Raw genomic sequence first — 14,336 nt, forward strand, 5'->3', positions numbered from 1 at the left:
GGAGAATTTAATCGCGGGGACACTTAAAGAAATGAGCTTAAGTGAGTTGTTTTAGCCAGTATTCCAAAAGTCACCGCGCTATGAGTAGATTTTTAGTAAATAATTTTTGCACTTATTGCTCGAACTTTGAGCGGAATCCGTCTTAAGCCTTTTGAGGTATGAATACTCAGAACTGGGAGAATCTATCGTTTAAGGAAAATGAGATAACTCCGAATTACCCTTACTATTGTTTATGGTATCTCTGGTCCAGTTTCGCTGTCGTGATGACGAAAAAAAACGTATCTTGTAACGTCGCATGAAGTCTTTAAATCCATTATCTCGGTTCTGCTTTCTTTTTTAAGCAGTTTTGCGTCCTCTTTTATGTTTTCTTTTTTTGGGGGGGGGGGGGGGGGGGGGATTAAAAGATTCCCTGGCTCGATGCATGGTAACTTCATCCTATCATACATCGGTGCAGTCGTTGTTCATGGTCCATAGCCTACGGCCCAGCCTGAATATTCTATTACAAAAGTTTGCTGCGGCATCGCTGTCTGTGTTTAAATCATAGAAGAGAGTGTTACATAGAGTTTGTTTTATTTATCGACTACGGTATGTCTTTCTTTTGTTTTGTTTTCTTTTGTTTTGTTTTTTTTTTTCTTTCTTTCTTTCTTTCTTTTTCTTTTTTTTTTTTGTTCCTTTTAAGGACCCTATTCAGCCACACCTTTGTTTTTGTTTACATGCGGGAGTTTGGCTCTTTTATTTTATTCCGAGCATGTCGAAACGAAGGAAATCACTTAGAAACTGATAATTAAACGTACTTTCACGACCAGAACTTACAGCAAAGCAATGATATTTCGCTTCACCGTGCAATATCGATCAATAATTTCGGTGGCATTGAAATTGCTGGAAATTGGCGGAGGCTGACTAGGGTGTCACGTCATTTTGACCCGTAATTATAATGCGTCAACAGAACAACACTGTAGCAAAGCGAATAGACTGCGAGCAGTCTCTCTTTTGCTCGAAAATCCGTAGGGAAGAACACAAAGAAGAACGCAGCAAAAGCGAGCGTTGGGTCGTGAGCGTGGGAGCGTGATATGCCGCGAGCTGTAATGTCACGCTCGCAGTCACGCCCGCATGCTCACTTGTTTTGCGTTCATCCCCATGGATTTTCGAGCAAAAGAGAGACTGCTCGCAGTCTACAAACGAAACTCATCGTTTTTCTCCTTCGAAGAAGGAGTAGAGGAAATACCCTGTGTCAGGAGCCCATGCATTACCCTGCCTGTGTATTTGAACTATTGTTAATTGTAAACACTCGATACTGTATTGGACTGCAGACATATTACGGCTCGCAGTGAACGCAAGCCTCGCTATCGTTTTTGCGCGGTTACAAATCCAATATGGCTTCCAAAACATAATTTTGACCTCCTTCGAAGACGTTTCGCTCACATTTATTTCAAAGCTGGTTTACTTAGGAATCAGGTGAGTCTTAAACGTTTTATATCTCTACTGATTTATAAGTTATGGTCGGTTGTTTTCTTATGTGCAGTGATTGTTGCGTGATTGATATTTTCAATATACACTGTGGTCACCCGTGAGGCCGGTTTAGAGTTTCAGAGGTGAAAGTCCTTCTCGTGACCGAAATCTAATTCTGCTTACTTATACGAAGACGGCTATCGATCATATGATCTGCAGAAGGAAAGCAATTTCTATATTTATATATTTCCCGTTGTTTCATTACTGATAAATTTGAAGGGTGGGAAAATAAACTGATGTATCTACTGAGAACTCCATACGTGCCATAAAGATGGAATTGTTTTAAGACCTGGCTACAACTAACATTTCAGGGGGTTTTTTAATATATTTTTTCTGCGCATATGCGGGAATCGAATCAGCAATCGGCCGGGGCGAACACGAACGACGTATGGAATGACCTATCGAGTACCTTTCATTCTCGTTAATTAGAGATATCAAAGCTGGAAGATGCGAGTAATTTGCTTATTTTCGGGCAATGAGGCCCACCAACACTCAGTCTTTTTTTGTGCAAAAGAATCGCGTGAGATTGAATTATTTTCAAGTGGTCTCATTCACGTGTAAATATAATCCAGCCCTCCGTGAAGGATATCAATCAGATCACGCTTTCTCGCTTTCTCACTCATGTCACGCTGGTAACGCATTACATGGCTAGCTTAGCAAGAGGTGTCACGTATTACTCTAAGCACGATCTATAGTCTGATTGTGGTCAGCAAATCTTCAAAAAAATAAAAATAAATAAAAAAGTTGAAATAAAAAGACTTGTCGGTCTGTCATAATTCGTCGGATTCTCGCCGACGAATAGCGATAATTTATGTCAGGTGATGCTGCTGGCTCATAACTTTTCTTGCACTGGAATGGTAATGCTTAATTTTTTTACGTTTTTGCAATTTTTGCCATTATTCCTCCCCTCCCCAAGTGTAATGCACAATAGCAGAATACCGAACCCAATTAAAATCCAAATCAATTGCATGGAGTGGTGCGTAGTGAAATGAAGTGACATAATAAAATCTCTTACCCAAAACCTGGTCATTTTTAGCATTATCTTAAGGTGCCTGTGAAGTGAAATTTTTTTTTTTCGTTTTTCTGTCGCTTGTTATGTCTGCTTTTCGAAATTGCCAAAAGTGAATGATGTTAAAGAGAGAAAATTTTGACTTTTTGCTGTTCAAAGTTCGAATTTGACAACCGAAAGTGGGTCCATTTTGCGCGCGGCCAAAACGAATGAAATTACAATGCCGTGACATAGGAAATTGTTTAGACGACTTCATCGCTACTTTCCGACTCTTGTACGTGGGAACTTTCACTAGAGGACATATATCATTCACTATCTGAGATTTTACTTGCAAAAAAATCTCCTTTGGCAATTCACATAGCTACAGAGGCAAAGTGGGGTAAACAAATCGCTGGAGCAATTTCCTACGTCATCGCTTGTAAACTCGTTGCCAGTCTCCGGACCCACTGTTTTGCTATACTGAGCTCACTTTGGGCGGCAAAAAGTCGGATTTTTCTCTTTGTAACATTATTCGCTTTAGGCAGTGTCGAAAAGTAGACATAACAAGCGACAGATAAAAGCAAAATAAAAAAATTCACTTCATAGGCACTTTAAAGAATATAACGCAAACAGCGGCGATAAACATTGTATTCCAACCCATTTTAATACAGACTGACTTGACGTTTCGTATGCTATGAACATACATTTTCAAAAGTGACCGTTACAAACTTTTAAAAACTATATATCGTAAATATTGGTGGTCTGGATCATTTTCCTCAGTCTAGGTTCCAGACCTCCAATATTTACGACATATAGTTGCCACAATTTGTAACGGTCACTTTTGAAAATATATGTTGACTAGCATACGAAACGTCAAGTTCTGTTTAAAAATGCGTTGGAATACAATGTTTATCACCGCTGCATGTTTGTGTTATATTCTTAATCAACACACGATGGCGTAAGAGCAGGTTAACCTTTGCCTGTTAGAGGTATAAATCCCTATCTTTGAAATGATAATGGCGCAATTACTCTATCCTTGTTTTATTGTTATTTTAAAAAGAATAGCTTACACTTAGCTGTGCGTCAATTGAGTTAGAAGCTACATTGTATAGTTGACGCTTCTCTGGTGCTCTCCAAACCTCGCGTCCATCCATAATTCGACAGACGCCTACTAAGACTGCAAATGTCATATTCTCTATCGGAAGGGAAATACGTTTAAGGGAAAGGGACACTGAATGCAGGTTATCCTTTGTTTTTTGATGTTATTTTAGAAATGGCGCTGTCTGCAGACGAAGTCTTCGAGGTAATTGGCAGCTTTGGTCGATATCAGCTGTTTATTCTGATTCTCTTCAATATTATCGAGTGGTTTTGGTTCGGCTGGCCCATGATGGTTATGACGTTCATTGCCGCTGAGCCAGCATGGCGCTGCAAAAGTAACAGCAGTTTGTGTCCGCTGAATGGAACCTTCGAACCTGAACACAGACATTACAAATTCCGGTGTCACATTCCACGAAACTCGTGGGAATTCGTGGATGATTTCACTTCCGTTGTGACACAGGCAAGTATTTAGGTTAGGGCTCTTTCCTTGTTCGCAACCTCAGCGGATTCGCGCAGAACATGAACTCAAGCACCAAAAAAATATCTTTTAATAGAAATTAGGAGACCGAAATTACCTTGTTTGTGCGATCGATACCCAGGGGGGGTACTACCTATAAGGTCCTACAACGGCTATACGGGGGGCCTCCGCCCGAAAGGGGTATCTTTTTCAAGCTTCTGGTATATAAAAGGGTTGGGATTTCAAGAGTCAGTTTGTTTCTTTGTTTGTTTCTTCAGTTGCAGAATATTTATTTACTACTTGATTAATTTTGTTATTATTTTGCTCTCGTAGTTTGACCTGGTTTGTGACAAAGCCATCTATGGGACGATTTCTACCTCTCTAATCTTCTTTGGTGGGGTTCTGAGCCCTCTTTTGGTGGGATCATTGGGCGATAAATTCGGAAGAAAGAAAATGGTGTACCTATTTGGATTTCTTGCTGCCCTTTTTAGCCTTTTGTCGGCATTTCCTAATGTTTACGGACTGTTTGCGTTCTTCAGATTCATCGTTGGATTCTGTTTAGGTAGGAAAATCAAACTGAAACAAAGCTTTCTTATCTGACGGCCAAAATAACAATTAAGATGTGCCGTATATACGTACTTCATATCTTTTTTTCACTTTATTGGCACAAAATTAGTAAATGGTAATTGTAAAAAATGGCTACCTCCGTGAACGGGAAAGGTGATCTGAATCCTACGCTGTGACTAGCTAACCATGTGGGCTAGATGTCGCTATCTTCCTCGCTCGGAATTACCCGTTGTGTTCCGCAAGAAAAGAATGTTCATTTCCATATAACAGGCCCTTTATTGACCAAGCTTGTTCGGTCAAGATGGCTGGATATTGGCCTCGTTCTTTTTCCGGCCTCACGCTTGGTCAATAACCCATATTCCCTAATGAGCACTTTCACTTTGCACTGATAAAAGGTAAGTACATATAGATTACTTCGTAGAAAGCGCGACGAACGGATTTTTATTCACGAGTTGCAAAACAAACGAGTGAGCGCAGCGAACGTGTGAGTTTTCCAAAGTTTTGTAGCGAGTGAATAAAATTTTTACAAAGCACTTTCTATGCTGTAATTTGTTTATTATATCGAGAATTAAACATATCCTTTAAATCAGTTTTAGTTTTCCCGATAAAATAAGCTTATATGCAGAACAGCAAAAAATTCAAGACTGATCTAAATGACCGAGCGTAATAAAAAACAAATCTGCTTTCCAGTCCAGCAACAGGCGGACAAATAGCCTACACAAGCTTAATTACAAAACGGGAGAATTCGTAAATACAAAGTGAGAAATCTTTTCGCTTGTCCCTAATCACTGTCAGATTCAATCATCTAATGGCGGCGCTTCGCGCTGTGCAAAGACAAATTCGGACTCTGTTGACTTAATATAGAAATGTTGAATCTTGTTGGCTCTCTGATGTTAATTTTACTTTCTCGGTTTCTTGAATGGCCATTGATTCTGAAACTGAAGTGCCAGAGCTCAAGATGTTGGATATATTCCGCTGCTGTTTTTTTCCGAAAGTGAACTAAAACGGGAAGCCGAGGCCATGTTTTCGAGATACAAACTTCAAACGGGCGTTGATTTCAAGACCGCGCTTCTCGGAAGCTATTTTAGTGCTTAACTCTGATTGGCTAAGTGATTCTACTCTGGACGGTGATTGGTTATATTTTTCACATGTGAAGAATGCTATACGCGAAGCTGATTGGACGTATCGCTTTCTTCACATGTGAAAATATAGCACATACAGAATTCTATTTGCAAGGTTGATTGCCTAAAATTCACGCTCTGTACCAGGAGCCATAATCGGCTCCTGTCTGTATACAATAAAAACGGTTACGGAGTTAAGCGGTCTAACTGATAATTTTAGTTCACATGGTTTTTATCTACCGGTGGCGGGATATCGCATTTCACCAGTAAAACCTGCGAATGATTGGGATACTACTCGTTCAATTGAAACGTTGTTGGCAGGGTAATATTGACATTTACAAATAGTTTCCTATAAATCTCTACTGAAATCCTCAGCCGAACTCTAGGGTAATTTTTTTTTCTGTATTCATTTTTTTTTTTTTTTCATTTTTTTCCCAAGCTGGTGGTTCAATGTCTTTTTTTGTGCTACTCACCGAGCTTGTGGGTACTCGGCACCGTAGCCTGATGGGAACTTCCTTGTGGTATTGCTGGACGCTGTCTCTGATCGCTTTGGCGGGAGTCGCATATCTTATCAGAGACTGGAGAACGCTGTGCGTTGTGACTGGGGCGCCTGCGATAGGAATCGTTTTTGGCTGGTTGTGAGTATCTGTTCCGGTCTGTAGAATTACAACAAAATTTCTTATCATATCTACCGCTAATAGTTACGAGACCATTGTTAGCAAACCCATGCCGTTAGACCGTATCCGATTTCTAAGTACGACGATACAGAAAACAATCAGTAATTGGTAACTGGTTTCACCTGCACATACTGTTACTTTCTTGCAGTTTTACGCCAGAGTCTCTTCGGTGGTTGCTAGTAAAAGGAAAGATGGTCGAGGCAGAGAAACTCTACCGAAAGATCGCCCGCATTAATGGTAAAGAACTGCCAGAGGAAGGGCTAGAGATAGACACCGGAAATGACGCTAAACAAAGACTCGGAGATTTTAGGGATTTGTTTAAAACAAAATCTTTGACGAAGACGACGCTGATTTCTTGTTTTTGTTGGTGAGTGAGTAAAGCATATTAGATCTTTGACCCGGACTTTTTCGTTCAGCTTTACACACAGTTTTTTAACGCGCAGTTTATCAAATAAGGTTCCCAGGCCTAGGTTTAATGTGTTATATTCTGCATGTCATGTTGATGTTTTTATTATAGGTTTGTCAATGCTCTAGTGTACTATGGTGTGTTTCTAAGCGCTCCTTCTATTGGTGGAAACATGTACCTCAACTTCTTCCTTGCTAGTATCGTTGAACTTCCAGCTATCCCAGGGGGCATCTGGATCTACAACAGGTAGGGAAACAGCTAGTGTTGATGCGACATTCAAAACTGCATAGACAACGCGACTAAGCAAACGTTCAATTGATTATAGTTTTGATGGTTTTTTAACTTAAAGCGCCCCCACGTGACACATTTTCACTGCATGCTAAAGCTGTCCATGCCTGATCAATAATTGTTCATATTGTAATTAAACGGTCTAAACGCAGTACAATTATTGTGTGAAGAATTTACAGGTTAGACATTCTGCCAATGCGCCTTCTTCGTCAACGAAACGTGGTTACGAAGAATAAAATAAGCAGTTATAATCGTGTAGGGACCCGACAGTTTAAAGTTTCTAAACTACCAGCCTACTGACGATCAATAGTAAGTCAAAGGCAATGAACTTCATCCCAAATAATCAATCAACGACAAAACAAAAAAGTGACAGCAAAACCCGAAACGAAAAATCAGAACTGCTTGTCGTGTGAGTTGAAGGGAAACTGCATTTGAACCCTTTGGATTCTCAGGGTAAACCTGCTTGAGATAACGAAGCTCAACTGTATAATTATAGACTATGCAAAAGGACAAAACTACTAAGAATTGCGTGTTCACTTTTTAACGCGCTAGAACAGGCCCTCTTAATTAAGAGGTACGGTGTCTAGATTCAAGGATTTAATTTTCATATACACAATACAACTCATGATAATAAAATGCCGGCGGAATTACTTTTACAGATTTGGACGAAAGAAAGGAGTTATTGTCCCTATGCTATTTGCCGCTGTTGGTGCCGCGGGCTCAGTTCTTTTGACGACTGACGACGAATCCCACAAAGGTATGAGACAAGCGCAAGAGTTAACAAGATAAATTTTATGCCATAGTGTTACGCTATCATTAGCTACATTTTATAACTTAAATTTAATATTTTACAGCAGAAGATTTGTGAAGAATGTGCAGCCCGAGCCAAAAATTGAAAGATGTAGTCGAGATATCTGGGCTGTTGGTCAAGCTTGTTCGAGCAAGCTTGGTCATTAAAGGATTTATTGTATGGAAAAGGGACATCATTTTCTTGCGGGAGACAGAGGCTTTAAGCTAGTCCAAAGCGGGCAGAAAAGCGCCCTCTTGTCCGCTAGGGTAGCCAATCACAGCGCAGGATTCGGTTGATCTTGCACGCTTACGGTGCAAGCCATATTTCTAGAGTAGTTCTTGAAGAAACTGAACGTTAAATAATTGTTAAACATCAAAGAACAGCAACAAAGTGCCCTGGCACTACCCACCCGGCTCAGATCATGATGGTGTTGCTAGTTACTGTCACGTGTTCAAAAAAGTGTTCATTTTCTTTCTCAGGATTTCTCGCTGGTAAAATCATACTGTCAATGATCTGGGCTAAATTTTGGATCATGATTTCTTACGACGGAGTGCTCATTTATTCAGCCGAGTTATTCCCCACAGTTGTAAGGTAAGTTGTCAGTGACTAAAATCTATTATACGATCGAAATCGAAATCGAAGAAGCCACAAATCGAGAAATAGTCTTGAGACACTTGCCTGGCTTTTTCCGTGACTAAAACCTCAATGATTGTGTTCCTTCTCTCCCCTGTTTCAATGCTGTGTATTCGGAAAAAGTAATCACTCTAATCACTTCTAGTTTGCAACATTGTTGGGGTTTAGGGTAGAAAAGCACTGATTGGGAAAAGTTATCACTCCTTTACCACAACGTTGTCTGACGGGCGCGGGGCACTAGTCTTGAGAAATCTGTCAGAAAGCTACAATTTGTGTTCAGGAGGAAGCAAAAATTCGTTAAAACTAAAAACTCTTCAGATACATAAATGAGCTAATAACCGAGTGATCTGATAATTTAACATCCAGCTTTAATGTGTGGCTGTCGAGTATGTGTAGCTGGATAGCGGGTCCAATACCATTTAAACACAGAGCCTCTTAACTCCGTGAAAATCTTGGACTTAACATTGCATGTTTTGGCCACAATTGTGATAAACTATACTCAGAAAACATTCGAGACCACGGTGTTTTCGACTGAAAATTAAAAATCGTATTCGTCCACGAAAAGCTTCTGTTTACTTAGGGCTGATTCATTGACTTTCGCGATAATATATATATGTTATTTGCCGGCTGGGAGGTCCGTATAGTGAAAAACTGTGACTGAGGGCAGCCCGATGTCACAGTTTTTCACTATACGGACCGACCCTAAGCCGGCAAACAACATCTTTATTTTTTTTTCCTGCAGTTAAATTGGTGTTACAGATTACAAATGGGTTTGTTTACGCAACTTTGTCATTGAATCGGCTTGCGCGCCGTCTACTAACGATTTGTTAAAAAATCTTGGCAACGAGCGAGTAACTCAGATAGTAGACAAAGTTTTTTTTCGACCTACTTTAAGTTAGTTGCATTTATTTCACCAGTTAAGTTCTCCAAAATTGTTTTTGTCAGCCGTTGCAATTAAAATCACTTGAAATCAGACTTTTCTACCGTAAATTGAAGAGTAGAAAGAGAGGAACTTCGTTAAGTGTATCCCACAGACATTCCCCTAAATACAGCAACGATCAGAGAGGTAAACTCAACACAAATTTTACGGAGAGAGAAACACAGGATTACGCGCCATTACAGCGCCAAGCTACAAACAACCGAGCAACCACTCACAACCTCAAAACACTCAATTGAATTTACTTAGAGTGACTTTCCTTGCCATTTTAAAGTGAACAGAGATAAACTTACGTTGACTAATCGTCGATGGAAGTGTAAAAAGGCACAAGATTGGGTAAAAAATCCGGCCCGTGGGCCGTATCATAAAAAGCTGGACCGGTCACGAGCGCGTGATTAGCTAATAAAATTCGAGGATTGAGGATTCCGGCCCGCTCAGATGCTTGAGAAAAAAATAAGTATTTATATAGTAAAATAGCTTAACGTCTCACAGTGGTAGTAACAAACATAACAGAGAGATCCCATAATGGTCAGCTAACGTTAAAAGAATTTATAACGGCGAAAAAATTTATTAACAGTCAGTATTAATACGTATTCATCCGTGGTATTCCTCCGTGGTAGTCGTTTTAAGCCACAAACGTCCTTGTTACCTTCTCTGTCTTATGAAAATAGGTTCTTTTAGAGAGTTGAGAATGAAAAAAGCAAAAAAAAAAGTCTGTTGCGCTGAAAAAGTCGAGAAACAAAAAGACTGTTTATTAGACAAAGATTAAGACCGCGGCCTCTTAGCAGTTAATTGCTCTTTTGACATTTTTAGAAATGTTGGTATGAGTGCATCTTTGGTCTGTTCCAGAGTTGGTTCTTTTCTCTCTACTTACGTCATTTTCTTGGTAAGTATCATAAACAGACGCAAACGAATTAGCTGTGGATCCACGAGGCGATAGCCCAGTGGATCGACAGACTACTTTGATAATGTCATGGCGAAGTAGCAAGAGGGTTACCCTAGTTTACCTTAGTTTACCCTAGTTTATCCTCCTTGTAAACAGGCCCTGAGGCTGATGTTGCTTCCTCTCTAAATGTATTAAAACAAATATGCTCAAAATTTGAATTGTTTTAATCCAACATATAGTGGTTGTTATTTTTTCCTGACCTAATCTGCTCGCCGCCAATATCCTCTGTTACTGCTGTGAAGCCAGCGTGTATCCGGAAGTGTAATATGATGATGTAGATAATTTTTTCGGCGCGTAAATTTTCTTTGATAGGGACGAGTGCACCCCATCCTTCCTTATGGAGTCATGGGAGTATTAGCCTTGATCGCTGGGTTACTCTGCTTGTTGTTGCCGGAAACCCGCTTCAAACCAACGCTGGAAAATATCGACCAAGAGAAACAGGAGTGCAGCACTGAGACTGTTGAAAGCGACAATGATTTCCTCGGAACTGATGAAAGGGAGCCTCTTGTTCCTCCTACGGACAACCTCGTATGAGTACATGTAAATTCAGCAATAAATTAAATGATTTGTGAATAAAATTGATTGATTAATTTTAATTGATTGATTAATTGGAATCTCCAAATGGCTATATATAACACACCCCGGATTCAGCATCAACAGCAATACAAGATACATCAACAGGAGTCAGGGTTGCCACACACCGGAACAAAAAATATCTCTGACTTTCCCCTGACCTCTCACTGACTGTAAAGCAATTTTCACTGACCCTGCAGGATGACTGTTCTGGCCATGTGTCAACAAAAATAAGGATGGCTCAGGTAATTTTTAAAACAAAATTGCCTTGTCTATACAAAACATCTAATAAAACAATCTGCGGCAACCTTAAGATAAAATTCCCGTACTTTTCAACAGGGATTAAGAAATTCCCTGACCTGATACAAAACTCCCTGACTTTTCCCAGACCTTCAATAAAATCGCTACCGCTATCTGGATTTGTTCTCGGTAGTCCCGAACTCAACTTCTCGACTGCGTTGTGTAAATAGCCAACTGGTCAGCCTCCCACCAGTTGGGATTCGTAATAGTTTATGTTCTGTTACAATATCTATTTATTTATTTATTTATTTATTTATTCATTTATAGTGTCTCAAATTAGCACAACAGTGCTAAATACACTCGACACTTACATGAAGTTATTAATTTGTTAATTAGTAATTCAAAGTTACGCATGGAAGTAATAGTGACTTTCAAAACGTAACCTTGGCAAGTCAGAAGTCCGATCAAATTTCATAAGTTAAAAAACGTGGTTAGTCTAATCATCGATGCACGGTAATCATGTAGCAAACGTACATCTATTCATGCCTTGCATAAAGTGGCTCTGTATCACTGGAGTGGTAAATTAACCTTATGTAGACCGGGCTGTTTTGGTCTTCTGGAAGTACTTTTGACGGTCCCTTTGAGGCTCTCGACCATTTCACATGGGAATGACCCCCCACCCACCCCCCAACTCTCCTCGCACCGACCGAAGGCTACAAAGACCGCTAGAAATACTGAAAAGATCATTGTGATTAATAACCACTCGTATGGGCACTGGGCACTAACGCCACAACTACTTCTGTAAACGTGACCTTCTTATGCCGTGTTTTCACGGGAGAGATTTACTACGGTTACTGCTTACCGAGGTTTCGTAACTAAACCGCAGTTATTAGAGAAGCTGTTTACACGAAACTAATTAACTAAAGTAGGCCGCATACAATGGACGGTTTGAGGACTTTTTTGAATTCCGGTTTTCCCTTCATATAGAGAGTACCTTGTCCTCTCTTTATGAGGACCGTGTTCTCTCTTTACGAAGGGAAAACCGGAATTCAAAAAAGTCGCTTAAATCAAGTTAAATCGGCAAAATAACCACACTAGGAGCAAACAACACACGTATGGAATAAGGTAAGCCATTTTTATTGAGAATTTTCACTTTTAACTACCTCCATGGATATCTTGTAGACAATCCCATATAAACCCTTAAAATTCAATGCCATATCGTGTTGCTTGTGTGGTTCATAGAGAGAGCTTGGGCTACCCGTGGAGTAACAAGTGGACAAAAACTTGGAAATTTTTGTGCGACTGTTTTAAATATCTTCTCAAAAGAAATCATTTCTGACAACACCAAATGTCGAAAACAAATTTTGAAGTAATATATGAAACACTTGAAGTAGTGGTGAAATGAAACTGATGATGAAATTTTACCTGTGTTTTACCTGACAATTTCTCTGAACTTTGAAATTTACTTTCTCGAGTTCCCATGAGAAAATGTTTTTGGTGTTATTTCAGACAACTGTTTATACCTTTAGCTTTTAAAAAAACGCAAGAAGGATTGTACTATACTTAGAGTTTTTCTAGTACAAGGTTTTTGTCCATTAAAAACTGAAATTGCTCGATTTCCTATCGGATTTCGTCTAAAGGAGTCAAGAAGAATGTGAGGAACAATGTCAGCTAATTAACACTTTTGCCCGAACAGAGTGCGCTTGTGTGTTTAATTTTTTTTTTCTTTTCTCTTTTTCTGCTTCTTGGTTAGTCTTGTACACCTTTTATTTTGTATCAATTGTTGAACCTATTAAGTTTTTAGCAACATGTGTATAGATATATATAATGATATTTTACGAAAATATGGCATTGCATGAAACAACACATAAAAAACACCAGGTGCCTACTGAGGAGTAGTGTTACTTAATCAAGTTTCAAGACTACTTTAAGATCAAATTACAAATATAATGGAATTAAGGCAAAGTTGATATTTGATACAATGACCCAGTACTGGTATATATTCCTAACAACCAACATAAACGAGTTTAACACTTAAACAGAAAATGCCTAAAATAGATTTAGTCCAGAATTCCTATGAAAAAAGATATTTCATCCAATTCGCAATTCTGATCCTTTTTTTATTTCTCGGCTCGCTTTGTTATTCGCCCGACGATGTCCTTGTAACAAAGATGACATATTGCGTTACAGCACTTATCTTCTCTCCGGTATTTTCATTGTCTATATCTTAAATCTATGATGCACTTTTTTCGAGTTAGCGTTGCTCCCGTATTATTTCTAGTTGTCAGATGGCAACGGTTTTCGAATTGCTTGTCTCACTATGTACGCATTGCGTATCAATTTTATACGAGTTGTAACCTCCTGCGCATGAGTATAGGCTACTTTGAGCCTCTTGTTTACATCACAGCCAGTCATCCGGAAATGATATCGTCGATTAATTTAATTTCGATAACACAGTAAATGGTTTGAACCCAGGAGTATCAGTAGTTCGTATAGTGTGATCGTACGGGTGAGTGTAGTTCTGAAAAGAACTGTTGTTGGTGACTGACGTTTCGACAACCTGAACGGAAGTCATCTTCAGAGTCAAGTTGACTCTGAAGATGACTTCCGTTCAGGTTGTCGAAACGTCAGTCACCAACAACAGTTCTTTTCAGAACTACACTCACCCGGACGATCACACTACACGAACTAATTTAATTTTCTCGTCCCTTGATCCTTGATTATAACCTAGTATCTAAAATTTCTGGACTTGTAGACATTGCTTTTAACTGCGTCTCTGGAATTAAATCAGTAAACTTGTTTCCTCTTCTTTTTTTTGACGTCACACTCTTAATCGCCAGCCGCTTTCTACAACAGCACACGGAGCCTAAAGTCCTTTTGAATTCAGGAATCCTTAATGCATAGACAACTGGATTGACTAAAGAGTTAGAGAAATTCAAAAACGAAGCCCCATAATAAACTCTCCAATTTATCGAACAGTTAAAAACGAATAGAGTGTTCATAACAATTAAAGGTATCCACGAGAGTAAAGCAAGGATAGATATCAATAACAAGGTCTTTACCAGGCGTTGATTTTGTGAAGCTCTGTTTTGTTGCATCGGGAAGG

The 14,336-nt window shown here is 39.4% G+C and overlaps 1 protein-coding gene across 2 annotated transcripts; it reads left to right on the forward strand.

Moving 5' to 3' along the window:
* The first annotated feature begins 1,362 nt into the window (after positions 1–1,362).
* On the forward strand, positions 1,363–11,013 carry LOC110065939 (solute carrier family 22 member 15-like). 2 transcript variants are annotated; one of them, XM_020773122.2, is made up of 10 exons: positions 1,363–1,455; positions 3,769–4,055; positions 4,386–4,614; positions 6,180–6,378; positions 6,566–6,784; positions 6,935–7,069; positions 7,771–7,868; positions 8,381–8,492; positions 10,285–10,357; positions 10,730–11,013. In XM_020773122.2, the coding sequence occupies exons 2-10, from the start codon at positions 3,771–3,773 to the stop codon at positions 10,949–10,951; spliced, it is 1,572 nt and encodes a 523-aa protein (XP_020628781.2). In that variant the 5' UTR covers positions 1,363–1,455; positions 3,769–3,770; the 3' UTR covers positions 10,952–11,013. The 2 variants fall into 2 exon arrangements, with proteins under 2 accessions (XP_020628781.2, XP_089134155.1); XM_089278029.1 differs by lacking the exon at positions 10,285–10,357.
* The last annotated feature ends 3,323 nt before the right edge of the window (positions 11,014–14,336 follow it).

This window comes from Orbicella faveolata, unplaced genomic scaffold (assembly GCF_042242905.1).
Source record: "Orbicella faveolata isolate gen_17 unplaced genomic scaffold, um_ofav_v1 contig_46, whole genome shotgun sequence".
Taxonomy (NCBI): Eukaryota; Metazoa; Cnidaria; class Anthozoa; order Scleractinia; family Merulinidae; genus Orbicella; species Orbicella faveolata.